Genomic DNA, 25,652 nt, shown 5'->3' with positions numbered 1-25,652 from the left:
AAACTCGTCCAGATACCTTTTAAATGTTGTAATTGTACTAGCCTCCACCACTTCCTCTGGCAGCTCATTCCATACACGCACCATCTTCTGTGTGAAAACGTTGCCCCCAGGTCCCCTTTAGGTCCCCTCGTACTCTAAACCTATGCCCTCTAGTTTTGGACCCCCCACCCCAGGGAAAAGACGTTGTCTATTTACCTTATCTGTGCCCATCATGATTTTATAAACCTCTATAAAGTCACCCCTCAGCCTCCAGCGCTCCAGCAAAAACAGCCCCAGCCTGTTCAGCCTCTCCCTATAGCTCAAATCCTCCAACCCTGGCAAATCCTTGTAAATCTTTTCTGAACCCTTTCAACTTTCACAAAATTCTTTTCATACCCGGGAGACCAGAACTGCACGCAATATTCCAAAAGTGGCCTAACCAATGTCGTCAACAGCCGCAACGTGACTTCCCAACTCCTATACCCAATGGTCTGTCCAATAAAGGAAAGCATACCAAACGCCACCTTCACTATCCTATCTACCTCTGTCTACTTGCAAGGGACTGTGAACCTGCACTCCAAAGTCTGTTCAGCAACACTACCTAGGATCTTACCATGAAGTGTATAAGTCCTGCTATGACTTGCCTTTCAAAAATGCAGCACCTCATATTTATCTAAATTAAACTCCATCTGCCACTCCTTAGCCCATTGGCCCGTCTGATCAAGATCCCGCTCTGAGGTAACCTTTGTTGTCCACTACACCTCCAATATTGGTGTAATCAGCAAACGTACTAACTATAGTGTTCACATCCAAATCATTTATGTAAATGATAAAAACAGTGGACCCAGCACTATCCTTGTGGCACACCACTGGTCACAGGCCTCTAGTCTGAAAAGCAACCCACCACCACTACCCTCCGTCTTCTATCTTCAAGCCAATCCTGTATCCAAATGGCTAGTTCTCCCTGGATTCCATGAAGTCTAACCTTGCTAACCAGTCTACCATGTAGAACCTTGTCGACTGCCTTACTGAAGTCCATACAGATCACGTCCACCACTCTGCCCTCATCAATCCTCGTCATTATTTCTTGATAAAATACAACCAAGTTTGAGAGACATGATTTCCCATGCACACAGTCATGTTGACTATCACTCATTGTCTTTCCAAATGCATGTAAATCCTGTCCCTCAGGATTCCCTCCAACTTGCCCGCCACCAATGTCAGGCTCACCGGTCTATAGTTCCCTGGCTTTTCCTTGCCAACTTTCTTTAATAGTGCCACTATGTTAGCGAACCTCCAGTCTTCCGGCACCTCTCTAGGGTTTGAGCTATAGGGAGAGGTTGAATAGGCTGGGGCCGTTTTCCTTGGAGCATCAGAGGCTGAAGGGTGACCTTGTAGACGTTTATAAGATAGGGGGCATGGATAGAATAAATGGACAAAGTCTTTTCACTGAGGTGTTGGATTCCAGAATTCAAGGACATAGGTTTAAGGTGAGAGGGGAAAGATATAAAAGTGACCTAAGGGGCAACTTTTTCACACAGAAAACACACACTGTTATGGTCTGAGCTGTCAGAGGAAGTGGTGGAGGCTATAGTATAATTGCAACACTTAAAAGACTACTTAAACTTCGCTAATTTAAAATACATCTGAATGGGTATATGAATAGGAAGGATTTGCAGGGATATGGGCCAGGTGCTGGCAGGTGGAACTAGATTGCGTTGGGATATCTGGTCGACATGGTCACACCTGACTAAAGGGTCTGCTTCCGTACTGTACATCTCTACGACCTGATCAGGTCCTGGGATTTATCCACTCTTATACGTTTTAACACATCGAGCACCACCTCCTCTATAATATGGACATTTTTCAAGATGTCACCATCTGTTTCCCTACATTGTATATCTTCCATGTCCTTTTCTACAGTCAACACTGATGCACAATACCTGTTTAGTATCTCTCCATCTCCTGCAGCTCCACACTTAGGCTGCCTTGATGATCTTTGAGGAGTGCTATTCTCTCCCTAATTACCTTTTTACAGTCCTTAATGTATTTGTAAAATCCCTTTGGATTCTCCTTTACCCAATTTGCCAAAGATATCTCATGTTCCTTTTTTGCCCTCCTGATCTCCCTCTGAAGTATACTCTTACTGCCTTTAACTCTTCTAAGGATTCACTCGATCTATCTTGTCGATACCTGACATATGCTTCCTTCTTTTTCTTAACCAAAACCTCAATTTCTCTAGTCATCCAGCATTCTCTATACCTACCAGCTTTTCCTTTCAGCCTAACTGGAATATACTGTCTCTGGAATCTCATTATCTCATTTTTGAAGGGTTCCCATTTTCCAGTTGTCCCTTTGCATGCGAACAACAGCCCCTAATCAACTTTTGAAAGTTCTTGCCTAATACCATCAAAATTGGCCTACCTCCAATTTAGAATTCAACTCAAAGTTTGTGAGAAGATTTGTAGCTCGGGTGCTCGTTGCTGTGGTTCTGTTTGCCGAGCTGGAAGTTTTTGTTGCAAACGTTTCGATCCCTGTCTAGGTGACATCCTCAGTGCTTGGGAGCCTCCTGTGAAGCGCTTCTGTGGTGTTTCCTCCGGCATTTATAGTGGCCTGTCCCTGCCGCTTCCGGTTGTCAGTTTCAGCTGTCCGCTGTAGTGGCCGGTATATTGGGTCCAGGTCCAGGGACAACACTACCATTATAGGGCAAGCAAAACAAAGAACAGCCAGGGAATTCCTAGAAGCATGGCACTCATTCACAAACTCCATCAACAAACACATAGACCTGGACCCAATATACCGGACAGCTGAAATGGACAACCAGAAGCGGCAGGGACAGGCGATTAGAATTCAACTTTTAGATCCAGTCTATGCTTTTCCATCACTATATTAAAATGAATAGAATTATGGTTGCTGGCCCCAAAGCACTCCCCCACTCATACTTCAGTCACCTGCCCTGCTTTATTTCCCAAAAGTAAGTCAGGTTTTGCAGCTTCTGTAGTAGGTACATCCACACACTGAATCTCAAAGTTTTCTTGTACACACATCAAATTCCCTTCCACCTCAATCTTTAACACAGTGGCAGTTCTAATCTATGTTTGGAAAGTTATAATCTCCTATCAAATCCACCCTATTATTCTTACCGATAACTGAGATCTCCTTATAAATTTGCTTATCAATTCATGCTGACTACTGGGGAGTCTATAATATAATCCCAATAACATGATCATCCATTTTCTCTTCCTCCGTTCCACCCAAATAACTTTCCTTGATCCATTCCCAGAAGTGTCCTCTCTAAGTACAGCAGTAATGCTATCCCTTATCGAAAATGCCTCTTTCCCCCTCTCCTCTCTTGCTGCCCTTTCTATCCTATCTGTAGAATTTGTATCCTGGAACATTAAGCTGCTAGTCCTGTCCATCCCTGAGCCACGTTTCTCTAATTGCTATGATATTACAGCCTCATGTCCCTAATCATGCCCTGAGTTTATCTGTCTTTCCTGTTAGGCCTCTTGCATTGAAATAAATGCAGTTTAATTTATCAGTCCTATCTTGTTCTCTGCTTTGTTCCTGACTGTTTGACTCACTTCTTTTCCCAACTATACCAGTCTCAGATTGATCTCTTTCCTCAATATTTCCCTGAGTCCCACTCCCCTGCCTTACTAGTTTGAATCCTCCTGAGCAGCTCGAGCAAATCTCCCTGCAAGTATTAGTCCCCTTCCAATTCAGGTGCAAACTGTCCTTCTTGTACTGGTCACTTCTACCCCAGAAGAGAGTCCAGTGATCCAAAAATCTAAACCCTTTTCCCCACACCAGCTCCTTAGCATTCATCTGCTGTATCCTCCTATTCCTACCCTCACTAGCTCACAGCATTGGTCGTAATCCAGATATTACTACCCTCCAGGTCCTTTTTTTTTCAAAAATAATTCCGGCCTAACTTTCTATATTCTCCCTTCAGAATCTAATCCTTTTCCCTTCCTATGTCTTTATTTCAAATGACCTCCTATGGTCCATCTCCCCTTTGAAACCATTCTCTGAGATATCCTTGATCCTGGCACCAGGGAGGCAACACACCATTCTGATTTTTCACAGAAATGTCTGTCTGTGCCTCTGACTAGAGACTCCCCTATCACAATCGATCACTTGGAACCCGATGTACCCCTCATGACATTAGAGCCATTCTCTGTATCAGGAACTTGGCTATTCGTGTTATATTCCCCTGAGAGTCCTTCATCCCCTATATTTTCCAAAACAGCATACTTATTAGAGATGGGGATAGCTGCAAGAAACTCCTACATTACCCAGCTACCCCTGCTACTTTTCCTAGAGTTAACCCACCTGCCTGACTGTATCTGTGGCTTTTCTCCCTTCTTATAACTGCCATCCATCACACCTCCTAGCTCCTGTAAATTTCTTATTGCCTCTAGCTACCGCTTCAACTGATCCATGTGATCTGATGGGATTTGCAACCAAAGATACTTCCTGCAGACACGATCATTAGTAACACGGAAACTCTCCCGAAACTCCCCCATCTGACAACAAGAGCATTTCATTCTACTGAAGGCCATCTTTGCACCTTAACAATCTGCCAATCGAGAAAATAACACTGTCTTTTTGCAAGAAAAACGGTTCTCAAGGCTAACTTAATTTAGCCTTGCTTATATTTTTCAAATTTAATCAAGAGACAGATCTCAATAAAACATGTAATCAAGAAAGAACCCACTCTACTCACTTTTGTAGATTTATAGCAAGGCTACACTTAAAAACAATGCACTGATCTGTTCCTGTGCTGTGAACCCTCCCACACAGGTTCCTCCAAGATCAGCTGTGAATTTCATTCTTTGTTCATTTTCTTCTCAATGCACTCCAAAGATACTTGAAAGCAAAGGCAGTAATTGTCCAGATTCACTGCTGTGTCAGACAGCAGTATAAGTTTCTTTCTCTGGTCACGTGGTTGTTACGTTTGTCTTTCTTCCTTTTTAAAGTGCCACTGTTTTGTTTTTTTTCCCCACAAGATCTCCAGAACTATACACCAGTATGTAAAACAGTAATTGCTGCTCCTGGAATTCAAGGAAATCACCTCCAACACTGAAAATACCTCAAAAAGGAGCAGCTCTTACAGCCACAATTTTTTCCCCGTCCTCCATCTTTGATTACCCAGAATCTTGAAGTGAAGAAAACTTCACTTCGGCCGTAGAAAAAGAACTCAATTTAAAAAAAAGTTAAGCCTGTTTGGCATTTTGTTTTTACTATATAGATTAAATAGCAAGGCTTTTATTTGGTAAATGCTGTAAAAGAAATGAGTCAAGTTTAACAAGAATAAAATTAAATCTTGTGAACAGAGCTGTCTCTAATTACAGTCTGACATTTTAGACTCTGTAGAAGTAGGAGATTTCAGTAAATCCTTAAATGAATTCAGTAACTCAGTTTGTGATCAATTTATTACTAATTTGGTCATCAAACTCTCAAAGCCTCAGTTTTGCATTCTTTTCTCTACATCTGTCTGTTTTTAGACTTTTTTATTTATCTGTTCTCTTGTTCCGTCCCAACTGATTCTGTTTTGGGCTTTCCATATGGACTTGTTTGCAAATATTTATTAGCTTTTGCACAACTGTTAGTCAAAATATCATGCTTAACCATCCCACTGTATTTTTCACACCAAAATGGAATTAAGGGAGAAAATGGTCATTGTCCTTGTGTATTTGGACTTGGAGCTGAATAGCCTGGTTCTGTCCTCTGACAAAATAACCTGTACTTTGGAATTTTGTGCTAGTAAAAATATTTAAATAAAATAAAAACATTTCAAAAGGCAGATTTACATTAAATGTATGATTGTTAGCATGTGAAAACGGGCAGGAAAGAAACCATCTAGTATATCATACTTGCCTTATAGTTGTGATGTCTTAAGCTTCTTGAGAATTAGATATCCTTTATCTATCTGTGTGCATGTACTCTGAGTCAGCATGTGAAATTAAAAGATAGCGAAGAAGAACAAAGCTGTCTCTAATTTCAGTGTGACATTTTAGAGTTCATATTGGAAAATACCTCTTCAGTCCCCAGTGGTTGAGAGCTAGTCAAGAAGATTGCATTGACTTGTGTTACTCAGTTCGACCGAGAGAGTTAATTTGTACATGAGTTTTTGAAAGGTTTTAGCAAAGGTCTCAAAATTGTAATAAATGGGATTAACGTGGTAGCGTTGATATAAAAATATTGACTGCAGGACAGAAGTAGACAATAATGGTGAATGATTTATTTATCAGTTCTGAACAGAGGAATAGAGTTGTGTTTCACAAGATTGTTATAATAACCATAGCATTTTTTGATATGGATGACCTTGGATGTACAGGGTATAATTTCAGTCTGCGGATGATGTGAAACTTAAAGTTGGCAAGGCTGGTGTCAGGAGGATATAGGCTAGTGAAATGAACAGGCACGTGTCAAATGGAATTTGATGTGAAGAAGTGATACATCTTTTATGGGTTATAACCCCTTGCTCATAATTCTATAATGTAGAATGGTGTTTTTGTTTCTGGAATAGCAATCTAGAGATCTGGGCAAATGATTTAGAGAGAGAGGATCAATTCCTACCAGAACATTTGGGGAATTTTAAATCTTTCAAATATACTAAAATCTGCAATAAAAAGCTAGAATCAGTAATGGTGACCATGGAATTGCAGCTTTTTAAAAACCCATCTGATTCACTATTGTCTTTTTAGTAAAGGAAGTCTGCTGTTCTTGCCAGTCTAACCTGTATGTAATTACGTCGCACTATCAATATGCTTGACTGAAATTGCCAGAGAAGTCAGTTAGGTGTACAAAACAGCAATGAAAAGCTAAAAGGATGAGAATACAACAGAGGCCATTGAGCAGCAACCTGGACATGATAATCCACATGCCTTGCAAAGTTATCCTTAGTAATATTTGTAAACTTGTGCAAAAACTGGAAAAGCTGCTCCACATTATTCCACAGTCTGAATTTGGACACTACGATTATTATCTCTGGACTTATCCTGTCCTACTGGCAAGTCAGACCTACCAGAAATGGGGAGGCAGTGGTATCCAATTGAAAAGAAGTTATCCTCTGATTCCTTGACATGAATTCATCACTATGATGTCAAGTCAAAACAAAAAGCTGATTATTACCTTCTGCCTTTCATAACTGAGGCGTATGTGCTCCTCCATAATGGGATAAAAAAAACCCTTTAGAAATAATATAATTTCAGCACCTACTCCCAATGAGAGATTCAAATGTCAATTAACAGGAATATCTTCAAGCCCTGATTATGACTAAGCTGGACAGATCTGGTAAGACATAAACACCAGACTGGTGAGTTACTCAATAATAGGGGAAAATGTTGTTTGAGCTTGTCCTCTATAATCTGTCGCAAATGCATCTATTCAAAGCAACCATAGCACGGTCCTTGTGGAGGTAAAGTTCTGTCCCAACTCTGAGGGCGCATTCCTCTTGATGTCCAAGCTATTGTAGGAGCCAGTCTTCAGCCAACTTAACTTACTCCACAATACCAAAATACGCAACACCACAAAGGTCCTAACAGCATTGGCCTGTAGTGCTGAGATCATCTAGGCTGGACATCTGCTCAAGCTGTTCTAGAAAAGGCAAAGCTCTAGCATCCAACCCTGACAAAGTAGAATGCTGTGTAAATTCCTGAAGAAGGGCTTATGCCCGAAACGTCGATTCTCCTGTTCCTTGGATGCTGCCTGACCTGCGCTTTTCCAGCAACACATTTTCAGCTCTGCTGTGTAAATTAGCCTGTCCACTTAAAATGCGATACACCTAGTCATGTCCTGTCAAGTCTGCTCTTTTGTTAGCAAAGTGATGTAAGATGTCAACACTGCAAATTAGTGGTACTTTCTCCCAATCACCTGTTCACTCACCTTTAGTTAGAGTTTTTTCAAGACCTTGGCTGCAGATATCATTGTCCTTTGTTCAAATATGGCTGAGGTGGAATGAAGTGCCTGCCCTTGATATCAACATAGTATTTGACTGAATGTGGTACCAAGGAGTACCAGTAAAGTTGATGACTGAAAGTTGTGCAGAAGTTGTTTACTGGCTAGAATCATATCCAGCCGAAACAAAAAATGTTTGGGACTTTTGGGGTCAACCATCTCAGCTCTAGGTTATCATTGACAGAGTTTGCCAGGACAGTGTTTTTGAACCAGCAATTTTCAGCTGCTTCAGTAATGGCCTTTCCTGAAACATAATATCTGAAGTGGGAATGCTGGTGGCGATAAAGTCTGTGCCCACTTGCGACTGAACCTGGACAGCTTGCTGGCTTGGGATGTTCAGTGACAAGTAACATTTGGTCTGTACACGTACCACAAAATTACTATCTCAAAAAAAGAAAACGTCTAAACACTTTCCTTTTACATTGAACAACATTACCATAAATCCCCCACCATTATTATCCTATGAGGAGTCATTATTGACCAGGAGTTTATTGAACCAGCTGCATAAACGCAGGATATAACTGCAAGTCGGAGGCTTGGCGTTTTGTGGCACATTACCCACAATATTATGATTAAGAAATAATCATTCACTCCCTCCGTCACAAATGCAATCAAAGATTCCTTCAACTGCACCTCCAAAACCCAGAGCCTCCATTAGCCTCCTTCATCGTAGAGATAAAATCCCAAAGTTAACTAATCAATAACCGTTTTACCAGATGAATTGTAAGAAGCTGGATGACTCCACATTTAGTGTTAAACAAGTTCAAGGTTGGTTTATAAGACAACTGTTGTACAAGATTGTTAAGTAAACTGTAATAGTTACTAGCTTAAATACAGATATGGAAACTAGCAGTGGGTATGGATAAAAGATAATTTCAAGGGTGAAAATAAGAACAGTCTTTTATCATTATTCTGTTAACTGCCCAAATATTTCTCATTCTGAGATGAAGGACTTGAAGTTAGAATCCAGCATTTGTGATGGCTTTGTAATTGACCATTTGGAGGTTTTTTTCCACAAGTAACTGAACTGAATGGATCAGATTCTGGGAGCAAGTGAAGCCTGTTTTATTTTGCCTTTACTGCACTGCAGGTTGAAGCCCTTGGTGATCTGGTTTAGTGCATTAGTTTCTTAACTGTGTTGAATTTCTCTTTGTGCTCTCTCTGGTTGAGCATTCTGTCTTTTCTGATGATGTTTCTCATACTACTTTTTTCGAATTTTATTAAAATTGTGCATTGTGTATATACAGGTTAAAACTTCAGATAGCTACTGTTAATTTTGAATTATTGTTCCACAAAGCAAAGATAATTATGCTGTAATTCCTTGTGAATCCTTCCAGTCTCCTGTTTTTCCTCAGAGACTTTGAATTCTCGCACCTTCTATTAGTACGATACCATTTTCTTGATTGCCTTATAGTTAATCAAATTCTAAATGTCTTTCTATGTGATTGCCAAGATTACACACCAGTCTGTCTCACTGGCTTAGCTGACAGTGAATTAATAAGGGCAGTCACGCGATTTCTGGTACAATTTTCTAAAATTTTGTGTTCACTTTAAGTTAGATTTGCTTTGTTTGCAAAATACATAATATTATAATTATTCAGTCATAACAATGCTAAACATACTGAAATTACCCTTCATTTAAATCCTGTGAAAGTAAAGATTTTTAGCTGGGAATCATTCTTGCGAGCCTCCTCTGAATTATATTCAGTTGCGCCCATCGATATTGCTATCTGGCTGAGGAGATGAAGAACCTGGTTCTTGAATATAGTTGAACCAAACTAAATGATTTTGCACCAAATTAACCGCCCTGATACAAAGCTTTTTGTTTGATTGAATACCCGGAGTACAAGAAGAATTTATGTGCAAATTAAGACAGAATTTTCTCACTTTAGTTTAAAATGTAAGCTAATGGGAACCATGGTTGAGCAGTGTGAAAAGTTTGTCCTGCAGGTTTCACTTTGTCAAGTTCGAATATTCCATAGCAAATGGCTGACTTAAAGGCTAACCCAGTGCAACACCTCTTTCAGAATCTGATGTATTACTTTACAAAGTAAGCTTTTGTAGTAATTCTCTATAAATTGTGATAATCTTTGCAACACCGTCATGTGTAGTTACATTGGCTATTTAATCCAAACAAAATTTACCTAATTTGTTATTAGGTAGGATAATAAATACTCGCTTTGAACCTGTTTCTGTTCATTCTAAAATATTAACATGTTCTGATATTCAATTTGAAAAGTTAATAATATTTATGACTTTGTAGAAAAAATTCCGACGTGTGAAAAAAGTATCTGATGATGAAGATGATGAAGAAGAAGATACTGCAAAGAAAGGGCATGAGAAAGAGGCTATCGCTGATGAACTTTTTCCAGAATTTGAAGGTGAAGAGGGAGAACAGGTTGAAGCACCGGTGGTAGCCCCAGAAGAAGAGGAGGAGGAAGAGGAGGAGGAGTCAGGTATGTTGGCCTGCAGTACAATAATGACTGCATGAAGGTTTTAAGAATGGATACCTGTCTGTCTGCATTAGGAAATAAACAGAAGTAACTTTATTGTGTTAAACTTGAAGCTCTCAAAAAGCAAAGTTATGTTTTTAATGTTTATCTCAAAAATTGTGTAAACTCTTATGTTACTATGCACAAATTAGATGTTGTATCTCATTTATTGAGAAAAAGACATTCAGTTCATTTGGAGTTTTGGATAAATTTAACATCCGTATTCCATTTGGCTGAGAAACAAACTTATTTGTTCAATCTTAGAAACTTAGCTCCAAAGGGTAAAAATGTTAGCTGTGGCTTAGCATTTTTCACTTCCAAGTTCAATGGCTGTCTATTCCGGTCACTCCAGAAACTTGAGCATATAAGCTAGGCTGACATCTCCATTGCCATATTAAATGATGCCATGTTAGAAGCATTACCTTGAGGATGATAATTTAATTCAAGGCCAAGTCTGCTAGGCAGTATGTTAATACTTGTTAGTTAATAACAGGGACCTATTTACCAATAGTTAGCATGGCCGATAAGTGATAGCTCTTTGAAGTTAGGATTATTTCCTGTCTCCATCACTAGATGCTGACTTAGATGTGTTTGAAGCTTGTGCTGTGTAAACACAAGAGAGAATGTTTCAAGGGACTGAAATTAAGTAAGGTGGAGCTTCATGTAAAGTTTAAACACGGACACTGATCAGTTGGTGTCAAATGGCCAGTACCTGTCCTATAATTTTTATGCACTTGAGTTGTGTTTCCAAAGACAAGAAAATGACTGAGGTTTTATTTTGCAGTAATAGTTTCCCCACTGCAGTCCCCCAACCCCTCCTTAACTCCTATTCCCTATATTTCCTGCCACTTCTGTTCTGGTCTATAACATTTACTATTTTACTTTTCTTAATACTAATTAGTTGCTCTTGGCATATAATGTCACCATCATCTTTAAACCTTGTAAGCATTTTAGGTTTTCAACTATTTGTGGTGTGGCGTAAAGCTGGACCCACACTCTGAACCATTTTAAAAAAGTGTTATGTTTCTGAAGCCAAATGTGGCATGCAACTTTGGAGGAACAGGAATTGCAATATTTCAAATTGATTTTGCATTCAATATAGATATTGATGACTTCATTGTTGATGATGATGGACAACCAATCAAAAAACCAAAATGGAAGAGGAAGTTCCCAGGTTACACAGATGCGTAAGTAATGTCCTATACAGATTATGCTTTACAAACCACACAGTATTCTCTGGTATAATAACACCAAATAACCAACTCTGACAGAAAAATGCACATAAAAATAGTTGCTGTATTATAATCCTCTAGCTCCACTGCATATAGCTGTTAGAGAAATATCGTAAGCAAATGTATATTTTACATTCAAATGCTTGGTGCAGTTTCAGTTTAAATATTTTTAAAACCCACATAATCTGCTCATAAAAAGTATGCATAAGAACATGGGATGTGTTGGCATGTAATCTCTGCGTCATCTTTGAGCCTGATTGCATGGCATTTTGTAATTTTGGTCTTGAATTCCAATCTTAGTGAAAGTTGGATTGGTTTACCCAGTGGAATCCTATCTATATACAACAGCTTTTATTTCTCATTGCAGTGCTCTTCAAGAAGCTCAGGAGATCTTTGGAGTAGATTTTGATTATGACGAGTTTGAAAAATACAATGAATATGATGAGGAACTTGAGGATGAATATGAGTTTGAAGACGAAGAATTGGGAGAAGGTGAAACAAGAGTTCGCCCAAAAAAAACCACCAAAAAACGTGTCAGCCGCCGTAGCATCTTTGAGATTTATGAACCTAGTGAACTGGAGAGCAGTCACCTCACGGACCAGGACAATGAGATCAGAGTTACAGACATGCCAGAAAGATTCCAGGTTAGTGTATCATTTTGAAGGAAAGGGACCATGTGCTTCAACTTAGCTTTATTTCAGAATTGTATAAGAGATTAAGGAAAAAAAACTTTTTTTCCAGCTTAGATCTGTTATTTTGGTTGATTTCTTCTAAAATAGCAGAGTCACATAGTATCACATACCAGTGCTTAACATTTTACATTGTGAGCACATAGTCCAGTACTCTTAATTCAATTTTATATCCTCCATATTTGGATGTTCCCTCAAATATATCGTTATTGTTCATTTATAAAAAAGTGAAAGAGGATTCAAGCATTTAAAAATTAAGCTTTTGGTTTAGACTTGTATAAAATAGCTGTTTAAATTACTTTATTGCACTATAAACCTGCTGGTCCAGTTTAAGCATATTTATTTACCTCTGTTACAACAGTGGCAAGTCGAGTGCTACAACTCTGTTCTATCCTGATTCTAAACCATGTGCATCATAAGACTTTAATCCTTTTGAAGTTATTAATCACCCACTGGGTTCCATATTACAGTTTTATCAAATTACTTGTTGTCTTGGATGACACATCTGCAATGTTTCTATTTCAGCATCCCTATAAATGCATAAATCCACGGCCTGTTAAGTATTATATCAATGACTAGAAAATAAATTTAAGCTTTTCATGCTACTGTTCAGCCAGTTTTTTCTTCTTGGTTTCTGTTTCCAGATAAAACATTGAATTTGAGTAAGTGAATGCCTGTAATTCTCAACATGCAGTTGTTTTCAGTTCCTTAGTTCTTGTGGTTAGGAATCTGATGCAAATGTTCCACCATTGAAACTTGACAATGTATTTGCTACCAGTTTTTTTTCCAATCAATAACTGCTGATATTTCATCCAGTTGCCTAATAAAATTTCAGCAATCTCCACCCAGTTGACCTTACTAAGTTCCCTTAAGAGACATCAAACACAATCTGATGCATTCAAACTTGGGATAGTATCTTATCAGCATACAATCCGGATTTTTGGGTGTTTCTATTCCCACCACTGGGATTGATTCATCAAATGTGTGGACGCAGTGAAATATCTTTTTGATTGAGAGTGGTTCTGGGTAAACTTACTGACCCCACAGCTTGGAGCTTCAGAAGAAGAAAGGTCAAAGCTAACCATCTAAAGTCCTGCTCAACTGATAAATCAGCGTTCCTCTGTGTTCACAGTCATCAGTTACATTGTAGTATGGGAAGCAAGTGTACAGAATAATAACGTGTGATCTTCTGTAACTGCCAGCAAGAGTGGCTTAGAAGCACCACTGTTGGCTGACCCCAGAAGGTTATGGCTGTCAAATCTAGCTTTGATCATGTGGTGAGAAGCCTAATCAAATGTAGAGTCATAGAGATGTCCAGCACAGAAACAGACCCTTCGATCCAAATCATCAACTCTGATCAGATATCCTGACCTAATTGAGTCCCACTTGCCAGGACTTGGTCCATATCTCTCTTAAACTCTTCCTATTTATATACGCATCCTGATGTCTTTTAACTGTTCTAATTGTACCAGCCTCCACCACTTCCTCTGACACCTCATTCCATGCTACATGGAAAGGTTGCCCCATAGGCCCCTTTTAAATCTTTCCTCTGTCACCCTAAACCTATGCCCTCTAGTTCTGGTCTCCCCGACCCCAGAGAAAAGATCTTGTCTATTTACCCTATCCATGCCCCTCATAATTTTATAAACTTCTATAAGGTCACCCCTCAGCCTCCAATGCTCCAGGGAAAACAGCCCCAGCCTAATCAGCCTATCCCTCTAGCTCTAACTCTCCAACCCTAGCAACATCCTGTAAATATTTTCTGAACCCTTTCAAGTTTCACAACATCCTTCCAATAGGGAGAAGACCAGAATTGCACGCAATATCCCAAGTGGCCTAAACAATGTCCTGTAGAGTCACAACATGATGTCCCAACTCCTATACTTAATACTCTGACCAATAAAAGAAAGCGTACCAAGCGCCACCTTCATTATCCCGTCTACCTGAGACTCCACTTTCAGGGAACTTTGAACCTGCACTCCAAGGTCTCTTACTTCAGCAACACTCCCCAGGACCTTGCCATTAAGTGTATAAATCTTGTTCTGATTTGCCTTTCCAAAATGCAGTTCCTCGCATTTATCTAAATTTAAGTCCATCTGCCACCCCTCAGCCCATTGGCCCATCTGATCAAGATCCTGTTGTGCTCTGAGGTAAACTTCGCTGTCCACTATGCCTCCAATTTTGGTGTCATCTACAAACTTACTAACTATGCCTCCTATGTTCACGTCCATATCATTTATATAGATAATGAAAAGTAATATAGTAACTTACTTGAGCTTATTTGCTCAAATCTAACTGTTGCAGACACGCCTGTCCATGTTGGCACTGACAAAGTGTTTGTAACTGAGCAAAATTAAGGGTAAATCTAGCAGCTTAACTCTACACAAAGTTGTTTCAGCAGCGCTCCTTATCTGCCCAGCAATCTGTATCACGATTTCAAATTAAACCCTCGATGCCATCGGACTTTCTATGTTTCCCTCCAGGTCATGTTATTCTGACTTGGGCATAGTACCCTACCTTCATTCTCTTGTTTCTGCTGTTTAATTAGTATGCTGACTGTGAAGACTGCTCTGTCAAAGCAAAGGCCTACCAGAAGCTTGTGGGAACCAGTGTTGGGCCAGTGTATTCAGTGCATGAAAGCAATTTCATTGCTGACATGTCCATAAGATTTGATCCATGAAAATTGATTTCTTTAACCCTCATCATTAATAGAAGGTTGGAAAGTTTTAGTGCATTCAAGTACAGCAATGGTTAAATGGACTCTATTAAATTCTTTCTATAGCTTCGTGGCATTCCAGTTAAACCTGCCGAAGATGATGAACTAGAGGAAGAGGCTGACTGGATTTATAGAAATGGATTCTCAACGCCAACCATTTCTTTGCAGGTTAGACTCCAGATCTACTTCCCAAGTAATTAAGGGATTTTCTTTCTACTGTTTTAAATCTGTCACAGTGTGTCTAGAAAGTGATAGTTCATACACATTGAGAGAATTTAGCACACTTTTTGGGTATTTGTGCTATTGTTAAGATCGTTGTTTGGATAACAGAATTTGGCTGGTTGTAGGATTGTCGACCTCTGTTCAAAATACAGGGCTGTATGTGTGGGAACGCATGTCTCACGAACTTGACTGAGTTTTTTGAAGAAGTAACCAAGAGGATTGATGAGAGCAGAGTGGTGAACTGATCTATATGGACTTCAGTAAGGTTTTCGACAAAGTTCTTCACGGTAAACTGGTTAGCAAGGTTAGATATCATGGAATACAGGGTGGACTAGTCATTTAGATACAGAACTGGCTCAAAGGTAGAAGACAGAGGGTGGTGGTGGAGGGTTGCTTTTCAGACTGGAGGCCTGTGACCAGTAGTGTCCTACAAGGATCAGTGTTGGGTCCAGTATTTTTCGTCATTTATGTAAGTGATTTGGCTGTGAACATGGGAGGTATACTTAGTAAGTTTGCAGATGACACCAAAATTGGAGGTGTAGTGGACAACGAAGAAGTTTACCTCAGAGAGTACAATGGGATCTTGGCCCATCTGATCAATGGGCTGAGGAGTGGCAGATGTAGTTTAATTTAGATAAATGTGAGGTGCTGCATTTTGGAAATGCAAATCAGAGCATGACCTAAATTCTAATGGTAAGGTTGTAAACAGTGTTGCTGAACAAAGAGACCTTGGAGTGCAGGTTCATAGCTCTTTGAAAGTAGAGTTGCAGTAGATAGGATAGTAAAGAGCATTGAGTATAGGAGTTAGGAGGTCATGTTGGGCCACTTTTGGAATATTGTGCGCAATTCTGGTCTCCTTCCTATCAGAAGGATGTTGTGAAATTTGAAAGGGTTCAGAAAAGATTTACAAAGGTGATGCCAGGGTTGGAGGATTTGAGCTATAGGAATAGGCTTATTAGGCTGCGATTATTTTCCTGAGAGAGTCGGAGTCTGAGGGGTAACCTTAGAGAGGTTTATAAAATCATTAAGGGTATGGATAGGTTAAACAGACAAGGTCTTTTCTCTGGAGTGGGGGGAGTCCAGAATTAGAGGACATAAGTTCAGGGTGAGAGGGGAAAGACATGAAAAGGACAGAAGGGGCAATGTTTTCATGCAGAGGGAAGTGCATATATGAAGTGAGCTGTCAGAGGAAGTGGTGGCGACTGGTACAATTGCAGCATTTAAAAGGCATCTGGATGGGTATATGAATAGGAAGGGTTTAGAGGGATATGGGTCAAATGATGACAAATGGAACTAGATTCTGTTTGGATATCTGGTCGGCATGTTTCCATGCTGTACATCTCTGATTCTACAAGCTAAATAAAAAGCTAATTACTCGTATTTCAGTGGAACAAACTAAAGAATACCAGAGAGCACAAAGAGAAAGGGCAAGACATATTTTTCAGGTTTCTGACTTTACAGTGGTAATTCACAATCCTGGACTTGCAGTGGGATGCTTATGCTTCACTTCCATAAATTAGTCTTAAATGCGCCTAATTGAAATGATCCCCCAATATATGGCCGTGGTGCTGGTATCAAAACTGTTGTGATCCCAGCTTATGTTACTAATGGACATGTCAGATCCCAGAATGAAATGTGACTGGATAGATTTTTATTTTAAGTTAAAGTGGTCATTCAATGTAAAAAAGGAATTCCAGGAATAAAACAGAAGTTTATTACACAATAGGAAAGCAATCCTAAAACATGAGGGAGTACTGGTGTTGGACTGGGATGGACAAAGTTTAAAAATTGCACAACACCAGGTTATAGTCCAACAGGTTTATTTGGAAGTACTAGCTTTCTGAGCACTACTCCTTCGTCAGGTAGCTCGGGGGCAGGATCATAAGACACAGAATTTATAGCACAAGATCATAATGTTGTGTAACTGATACAATATATTGAACAAACCTAGATTGCTGTTAAGTCTTTCATCTTTTAGAATGTGTTGCAGGTCTCAGTTCATTAATATGTAAATCCCAGAATTTCTTTCAAATCACATTCCCGAGATAATTTGAGGTTTTATTTTAAAAGAGTGACATCTCCACTCTCACAATGCATTAAAGGTGTGAGATTGGAGTCTGTCTGTATTCCAAAGTAGGAATTTATAAAATGTCACATTGATTGACGGTCTGCAGATTGTGTGTCTTTTCAACAAAATAGAATGTATCTGCAAATACAGTTCTGCAAATGCAAATTCACCCCATAGACTTATATGTGTGTGTATGCATGCTTGGTAGAGTGTGTGCATGAGTGTGACAGTATAAGCCTGTGAGAGGGTGAGTGTGTGGAGGGTGTATGTCTTTGAGAGAACATGTGGGTCTGCGTGAGTGTGTGTGTAAGTGTGTTTGTGTGTGTGTGTATAGTGTAGTGGGGTCATCTGTAGTGTGACATGTTCTGGTTGAGGCCATCCTCATGGTTATTGAACTTGGTAATCAGCCCCTGCTCGGTCACTCTGCGTTGTTGTCCACCTTGGAGAAAGGTCACCCGAAGGTCCTAAACTGCTGAAGTGTTCCTCAACTAGGAGGGAACATCCCTGTCTGGTGATAGTTGCACGGTTTTCATTCATCTGTTGTCTTAGCATCTGCTTGGTCTTGCCAATGTACCATGCCTCTGAGTATCCTTGCCTGCAGCATATGTGATAAGACAACGTTGGCTGAGTCACATGAGTACCTGCCACATATGGGTGGGTGGTATCCATGTTGACACTCTGACAAGTCTTGCGGTGGTTGCCATGACATGGTTGTATGGTTTTGTGGTCGATGTTATCCTGAAGGCTGGGCAGTTTGCTGCGAACAATGGTCTGTTTATGGTTTAGCAGTTGTTTAAAGGCGAGAAGTGGAGGCACATGGAATGTCTTGGTGAGGTGCTCATCCCCATCAATAATGTGTTGCAGGAAGATGAGCCAAACCATCTAAATATAAAACACAGTTTGAAGAAAATTTTAAAACAAATATCAAATCAAGGTTTTGCTTATGACTCAACTTTATCACTTTATAGCAAACCCAGTCCAGAGTCATAGAGACGTACAGCCCGAAAACAGACCCTTTGGTCCAACTTGGCCATGCCGACCAGATACCCTAATCTAATCTAGTCCCAATTGCCAGCGCTTGGCCCATATCCCCCTCAACCCTTCCTATTCATAAATCCATCCAGATACCTTTTAAATGCTGCAAATCTACCAGACTCTACCTCTTCCTCTGGCTATCCTTCCAGATCGCATCTTTAGATTTCACTTAACTGCTCCTACGTTCTGACTATGAATTGCACAATCTTCTTATGAACTGTCACAAAACTGAAAGCTTAGACTTTCTCGGTCTTTTTAATAGTCAACTGATTTCTAACCAAACACGCCTCTTCTGGAAATTTCACAAGCTAAAATTTTACACCGTGAGCTGAGCCTCCAGGAGAGAAGCTCTGTTTTTGCTTCTGATCCCAGTCAGGTCTCCTCAAAAATAATCCTAAAAATGTTCAATCTCTGGCTTCTTTAAGCTAGCAATCCTTGTTAATTTCAGATGAGAAAGTGAGGACTGCAAATACTGGAGATCAAAGTCGAAAAGTGTGGTGCTGGAATGACATTCCTGATTAAGGGCTTTATGCCCGAAACGTCGACTCTCCTGCTCCTCAGATGCTGACTGACCTGCTGTGCTTTTCTAGTGTCACATGTTCTGACTTGTTATTTCTAAACCAAAACAAGATAACTCCTTTCAAAGTTTGCTCTGTGTCATAAACCCAAACTATAAATAAATAATCTTCCATTTACACTCCGAGGGCTTGCAGTCATACGCTGTCTGACATGTACTGAATTAGGTAATGCTTTTGGACCTTTCAGAACCCTCTTCATAAACGTGACAGGCACCCATGACGCTATAAATTGAAAGCTAGTAACTGAAAGACTGGTGGTGTTGACAGATTGATAACTGTAAGGGTGCAGGTGCATAGTTCCTTGAAAGTAGAGTTGCAGGTGGACAAGGTGGTGAAGATGATATTCGGCATGCTTGTTTTCATTGGTCAGGCAGAACATTGAGTATAGGAGTTGGAATGTCATGCTGCAGCTGTGCACAACATTGCTGAGGCCACTTTTGGAATACTGCATACAATTTTGGTTGCCCCTCTTTGGAAAGTTGTTGTTAAACTTTTCAGAAAAGATTTACAAGGATGTTGCCAGGACTGGCAGTTTTGAGCTAGAGGAAAAGGCTGAATAGGCTGAGGCTGTTTTCCCATGAGTGTCAGAGGCTCAGGGGTCACCTTATAGAGGTTTATAAAATCATGAGATGTACGGATAGGGTGAATAGCCAAGGGTGGAGAGTCCAAAGCTAGAGGACAGGTTTAAGGTTAGAGAGGAAAGATTTAAAGTTACCTGAGAGGTAACTTTATCAAACAGAAGGTATTGCGTGTATGGAAGGAGCTGCCAGAGGTAGTGGTGGAGGCTGATACAATTACATCATTGGAAAGGCATCTGGATGGTTATATGAAAAGGGAGGGTTTAGAGGGTAACAGGCTAAATGCTGGAAAATCGGACTAAGATGTCTGGTCAGTGCGTATGAGTTGAACCGAAGGGTATATTTCCAGGCTGTATTGCTCTTGACTCTAAGTAAGTGGATGAATATGAAAAGGAAAAGATGTGCATGATTATTGGGTAAGAGCAGCTGACAGGGACGAATTGGATAGCTCTTTCAGAGAGTCACTGCAGGCACGATGATTCAGTGATCTTGCTGAAAAAAGTGCTGAGAGTAATCAATTCTTTTTGGTATCTCACTTCCTCTAACCCCTTCACTGATTGAACTCCAATAACTTGAATTCATTTCTTGCTGTGTATAACTTAGTATAACAATGTTTTAAGCAATTTCTAGACGGTGTTTAGACAGTGTTCTAGACACTTCTGCAGAGAAGTTTGTGAAATGGCCGTTTGTTTTAGGGAGCTCTTGACAACAGAACATCTTTTTACTATCATAGGAAAGCTCAGAGTACCTCGAACGAAGCCAGGGTGTCAGCAACTTCAGCCGCAAAGGCCCTGCCACAATCCAGAAGATAAAAGAAGCACTGAATTTTATGAGGAACCAGCATTTTGAGGTACTTCCATTTTGCTGATAGTTTTAATGGCATTATTTGAATTAAAGCAATAAACATTTCATGGATCCATTTTACAAATACAAAGCAAATTACAGAACAATATTGACACTTCACAATTCTAATGTGTTGGAAACATAGAGATGGGTTTTGCAAATTTGAGCTCCGAAACAAGGTAATGGAGAGCGCATCAGGAGTTTGGAATAAGCAGTGGGGCCCTGTAAATGGGGATAGGAACTGTTGACTTTCACACCCTGACATGACACTCCCAGGGTGGGAATACAAATGCCTAAAAATGTTCCTGTGGTGATCAACTTTGAGTCCTCAGCGGAGGCATCCCTGTTACAGTAACCGGGACAATTATGTGAACATTGAGATAATACCATTATAGAAGATTACAAAGAAATGTGCATCTGCATTTTGATATTTACATTGGCGCTGCACTTACTCATGACCAATTGTCTGGTCTTTGGCCTTTCATTCGTCATGGCATTTCTGCCGCTACTAATCTGTCCAATCATATCCTGTCCACCACCTTGCAACTCGATTTTTCCATGAAAACCATTACTCCATCACTCACTCTGGAAAATCTTCAGCAAAGATCCTCATGTCCTCTTCTTTGGATGCAGGCTAGCATATCTGTGGTAACCGTTAATTGCTCCTCATCAGATCTAGTCAGGCTATGTACTTCAGTACCTCCTGCTATCCATATTTGTTTGCTATTCAATGGTCAATTTGGAATGCACCAGTTAACATTCCAGCTTCTCTCCTCAACTGCATATTTCTGTAATCACCTTCACGTGCCTCTTTCACTCTCTCCATCAATAACAAGTGAAGAGTTCACTAATTTTTGTTGCCACAAAGATCAAGTTCCATCTGTTCAGCTTCTGCTGTTTGCTTTCCCTAGTTTGCTAATCCAAGTTTCTACAATTGACACTATCATGGTCCTCATCTCACAACTTCGTCTAAATTTTCTTCTTTCACTCCTCACTCTCCAAATTCATCTTGCCTGTGAAGTCCCTATCATGTGATGGTCCTGTTCCCACCAAACTGCTAACCATTTAAATTCTCTTTCTGGCTCATTTTCAGTTCAGATGCTGGCCTCCCATCGCCTTCTGATCTTCCATTTGTCCTCAAGAAACTCATCCTCTATCCTTTCAAATGGCTGCCATCTCCAATCTTCCTTTCTTCTCAGGATCTTAAATGTGTTGTCAATCTTTTCTGCATTTCACCCATCAATCAGATTTCTTCTATCACAATCATTTGAGTTTCCTCCGCACACCTGCAAATTTTAACTGATTTTAATCGCACTATCACAGCTGTCAAAGCAGTGACATTCCCATCCTAAACCACTCCCCATTTGCTATTTAAAATTGTCTCTTTAACCAAGACTTTGGTCATATGTAATGATATCTCCTTGTCTGTTTCTGTGTCCAATTCCATTTGATCACAGAATTGCGGAAGTGTTACAGCACAGATGCAGTGATTTGGCCTATCATGTCTGCACCAGCTCTAAAAATTAACATTATAATTTAGCCATATTCTCCTGCCTTTTCTCCATACCCTTTGTGTGTTATTTCTACATAAGTAATTATCCATTGCCCTCTTGAATGCATCAGTTGAACTTACCTCCACCATATTTTCAGGCAGTGCACTCCGGAGCCAAACCACGCGTTGTGTGAAAGTATTTTTTTCTCACATCCCATTCATCTTTTGCACATCATCTTAAATCTGTGCCCCCTCATGCATCAACCTTTTAATGAGTAGAAACAAGTTTCTCTCTATCTACTGTATCCAAATCCCAAACAACCTGGAAAGCTTCCACCAGATCGCTTCATATCCTTCTGTCCAAGGAGGATAATCCAAAACTCTCCAATCGATCTTCATAATCAAAGTTTCTCATCTCTGGCACCATTCTTATAAATGTCTCTCTTGTCTTCTCTCCAACACATTTACGTCTTTCTATAGACTGTTGCCCAAAACTATAGGCAGTACTTTAGCTGAGGACAAACAGGTATCTTATACCTCCTTGCTTTTGTACCTAGCCTCTGTTAATAAAGACAAGGATGGTGTACACTTTCTTAACTGCTGTCTCTCCTCCTGTCCTGTCACATTCAGTGATCTATACTCATATGCACCCAAATGTCTCTGCTTTCGCACCCCCTTGAGAGTTGTACACCTTATTTTGTATTGTCTGTCCAAAATGTATCAGTTCACAGTTATCGGCATTGAACTTCATCTGCTCCCTATCTGCCGACTCAACCAACCTGTCAGTGTCCTTTTAGGGTTCCAGGCTGCTTCTAACTTTGACATCAGCTGCAAAATTTGGAATTGGCCTCTGCAAACCAAGATCTAAGTCTTTGATTTATGCCAGGAAAATCAGTTGTCCCAATACAGATCTTTGGGGAACTCCACTACAAACCTTCCTCCAACCCAAAAAATAGCCATTGACCGTTGCTCTTCATCAAATGTTACAGTCTTATTGCTACTGTCCCTTTTGTTCCATGAGCAATTTCATTTCTCACAGGTCGGTTGTGTGGCATTATCGAACACCTATTTGGAAGTCCATGTGCACCACATTAATAGCATTACCCTCATCAGCCCTGTCTGTTATTACTTTTTCAAAAAACTCCCAAGTTAGTTGAGCACTGTTTCCCCTTTGAAACCCATGCTGGCCCTCTTTAATCAATCCATGTGGCTACTAATTCTATGTTAAATAATTATTTTTAGAAGCATTCCCACTTTTGAAGTTAAACTGACTGGTCTTCTGCTGCTGTGAAACATGTTGGGAAATGTTGCCACTGTAAAAAGTGCAAGATAGTTGAAGATAGTTCTTATATATTTAAGTAAAAGTTTGTTGTTATGAACACTAGCATAGAAGGTAACTGATATGAATTGAATTCTTAAATATCACAGCATTGAAGAAGGTTGCTGAAATCCTTGGGATGAGAAGTATTGACGTAATACTAGTTAATATTTGTTCAACCAGTTTCTTAGAACAGTTGATGAAAGAAGTTAATTAGCAAGGTTAGATCTCATGGAATACAGGGAGAACTAGCCATTTGAATACAGAACTGGCTCAAAGGTAGAAGACAGGGTGGTGGTGGAGGGTTATTTTTCAGACTGGAGGCCTGTGACTAGTGGAGTGCCACAAGGATCAGTGGTGGGTCCTCTACTCTTTGTCATTTATATAAATGATTTGGATGCGAGCATAAGAGGTACAGTTAGTAAGTTTGAAGATGACACCAAAATTGGAGGTGTAGTGGACAGCAAAGAGGGTTACCTCAGATTACAACAGGATCTTGACCAGATGGGCCAATGGGCTGAGAAGTGGCAGATGGAGTTTAATTCAGATAGATGCGGGGTGCTGCATTTTGGGAAAGCAAATCTTAGCAGGACTTCTACACTTAATGATAAGGTCCTAGGGAGTGTTGCTGAACAAAGAGACCTTGGAGTGCAGGTTCATAGCTCCTTGAAAGTGGAGTCACAGGTAGATAGGATAGTGAAGAAGACGTTTGGTATGCTTTCCTTTATTGGTCAGTATTGAGTACAGGAGTTGGGAGGTCATGTGGCTGTACAGGACATTGGTTATGCCACTGTTGAAATATTGCGTGCAATGCTGGTCTCCTTCCTATTGGAAAGATGTTGTGAAACTTGAAAGGGTTCAAAAAAGATTTACAAGCATGTTGCCAGGGTTGGAGGATCTGAGCTACAGGGAGAGGCTGAACAGGCTGGGGCTGTTTTCCCTGGAGCGTGGACGCTGAGGGGTGACCTTATAGAGGTTTACAAAATTATGAGGGGCATGGATAGGATAAATAGGCAAAGTCCTTTCCCTGGGGTCGGGGAGTCCAGAACTAGCGGGCATAGGTTTAGGGTGAGAGGGGAAAGATATAAAAGAGACCTAAGGGGCAACTTTTTCACGCAGAGGGTGGTACGTGTATGGAATAAGCTGCCAGAGGATGTGGTGGAGGCTGGTACAATTGCAACATTTAAGAGGCATTTGGATGGGTATATGAATAGGAAGGGTTTGGAGGGATATGGGCCAGGTGCTGGCAGATGGGACTAGATTGGGTTGGGAAATCTGGTCGGCATGGACGGGTTGGACCGAAGGATCTGTTTCCATGCTGTACATCTCTATGACTCTAAGTACATTTTCTTTGTCTTCTTTATTAACATATCTTTCCTTTAATAGGTGCCTTTCATTGCATTCTACAGAAAGGAGTATGTAGAGCCAGAACTGAACATCAATGACTTGTGGAAGGTCTGGCAATGGGATGAAAAGGTAGGAAGAGTTGATGTTTGAAATAGAATAAATTCCTATTAGTTTAATTAAGAGGAATCAACATTTATTTCTTGAAGGGTTTGGAAGTCAACAATATAATCCTGTTATTGAAGGAAAGGCAGGAGAGAGAATCTTGAACTACAGGACTGATTGTTCCTGTAGGACGTTCCTGTTGACCAGGGAGTCTAGAACCAGGGGTCATGTCTAAGGGTACAGGGTAGGCTATTAAGGGCTGAGGTGAGAAATTTCGTCACTTGGAGAGTGGTGACCCTATGAAATTCTCTGTCGTAAAAAGCAATTGAGGACAAATATTGAATGTTTTCAAAAAGGTATTAGATTGATTCTGTTTGCCCTAAAAACTCTAAGGATATGGGAAGAAAGCAGGAAAGGGAGACTGAATTGGATGATCAGCCACGACCACATTAAATGGTGGAGCAGGCTCAAAGGGCTGCTTAGCCTACTTTTGCTCTTTATTTTTCTATGTTACTATATTTCTAATGAGCTGGACCCCAATTTCCAACTCTGTTGACCTGCTGAAAGCTACTCTTAATGTCTGTTCACGGTGGCACAATACTTTGTATAATTTGTACTCGTGTGAAACTGCAGATTTCATGGCAAGAAATCGCCAGTATGTAGTTGATTCAACTGCAGTGTACATTCTAATTTTTGGTTTAGAACTTTCAATTGGCAAAACGTAGCATCTGGCTGTCTGCCATACTCCGATTTATTGGGTCTGTTGAAATTTTATCACTGACAAATATTGCACAGTTCTGCTGAGTCACAGTTTGCAATTCCCTATCACAGTGGACACAGCTGAGAACTCGAAAGGAAAACCTTACGCGACTGTTCCAGAAGATGCAAGCGTACCAGTATGAGCAAATCTCTGCTGATCCAGACAAACCCCTGGCTGATGGAGTTAGGGCACTTGACACAGCAGACATTGAAAGGTAACTTTTAGCTGTTATGAAA

General features: G+C 40.2%; 1 protein-coding gene across 3 annotated transcripts in view; it reads left to right on the top strand.

Annotated features, from left to right (window-relative positions):
• Positions 1 to 25,652, top strand: part of supt6h (SPT6 homolog, histone chaperone and transcription elongation factor) — a 73,848-nt gene that overhangs the window by 9,624 nt on the left and 38,572 nt on the right. For all 3 annotated transcript variants that reach the window (XM_043718486.2, XM_043718485.2, XM_087977368.1), the window contains exons 5-11: positions 10,208 to 10,400; positions 11,539 to 11,623; positions 12,036 to 12,312; positions 15,140 to 15,241; positions 20,288 to 20,404; positions 24,594 to 24,683; positions 25,488 to 25,630. In XM_043718486.2, the coding sequence (XP_043574421.2) occupies positions 10,208 to 10,400; positions 11,539 to 11,623; positions 12,036 to 12,312; positions 15,140 to 15,241; positions 20,288 to 20,404; positions 24,594 to 24,683; positions 25,488 to 25,630 (1,007 nt within the window). The remainder of the gene's footprint in view (positions 1 to 10,207; positions 10,401 to 11,538; positions 11,624 to 12,035; positions 12,313 to 15,139; positions 15,242 to 20,287; positions 20,405 to 24,593; positions 24,684 to 25,487; positions 25,631 to 25,652) is intronic.

This window comes from Chiloscyllium plagiosum, unplaced genomic scaffold (assembly GCF_037043375.1).
Source record: "Chiloscyllium plagiosum isolate Xiang-an unplaced genomic scaffold, Cpla_swu_hap1 HiC_scaffold_31, whole genome shotgun sequence".
NCBI classification, from domain to species: Eukaryota; Metazoa; Chordata; class Chondrichthyes; order Orectolobiformes; family Hemiscylliidae; genus Chiloscyllium; species Chiloscyllium plagiosum.
This window is presented reverse-complemented; position numbering and strand designations above follow the sequence as displayed.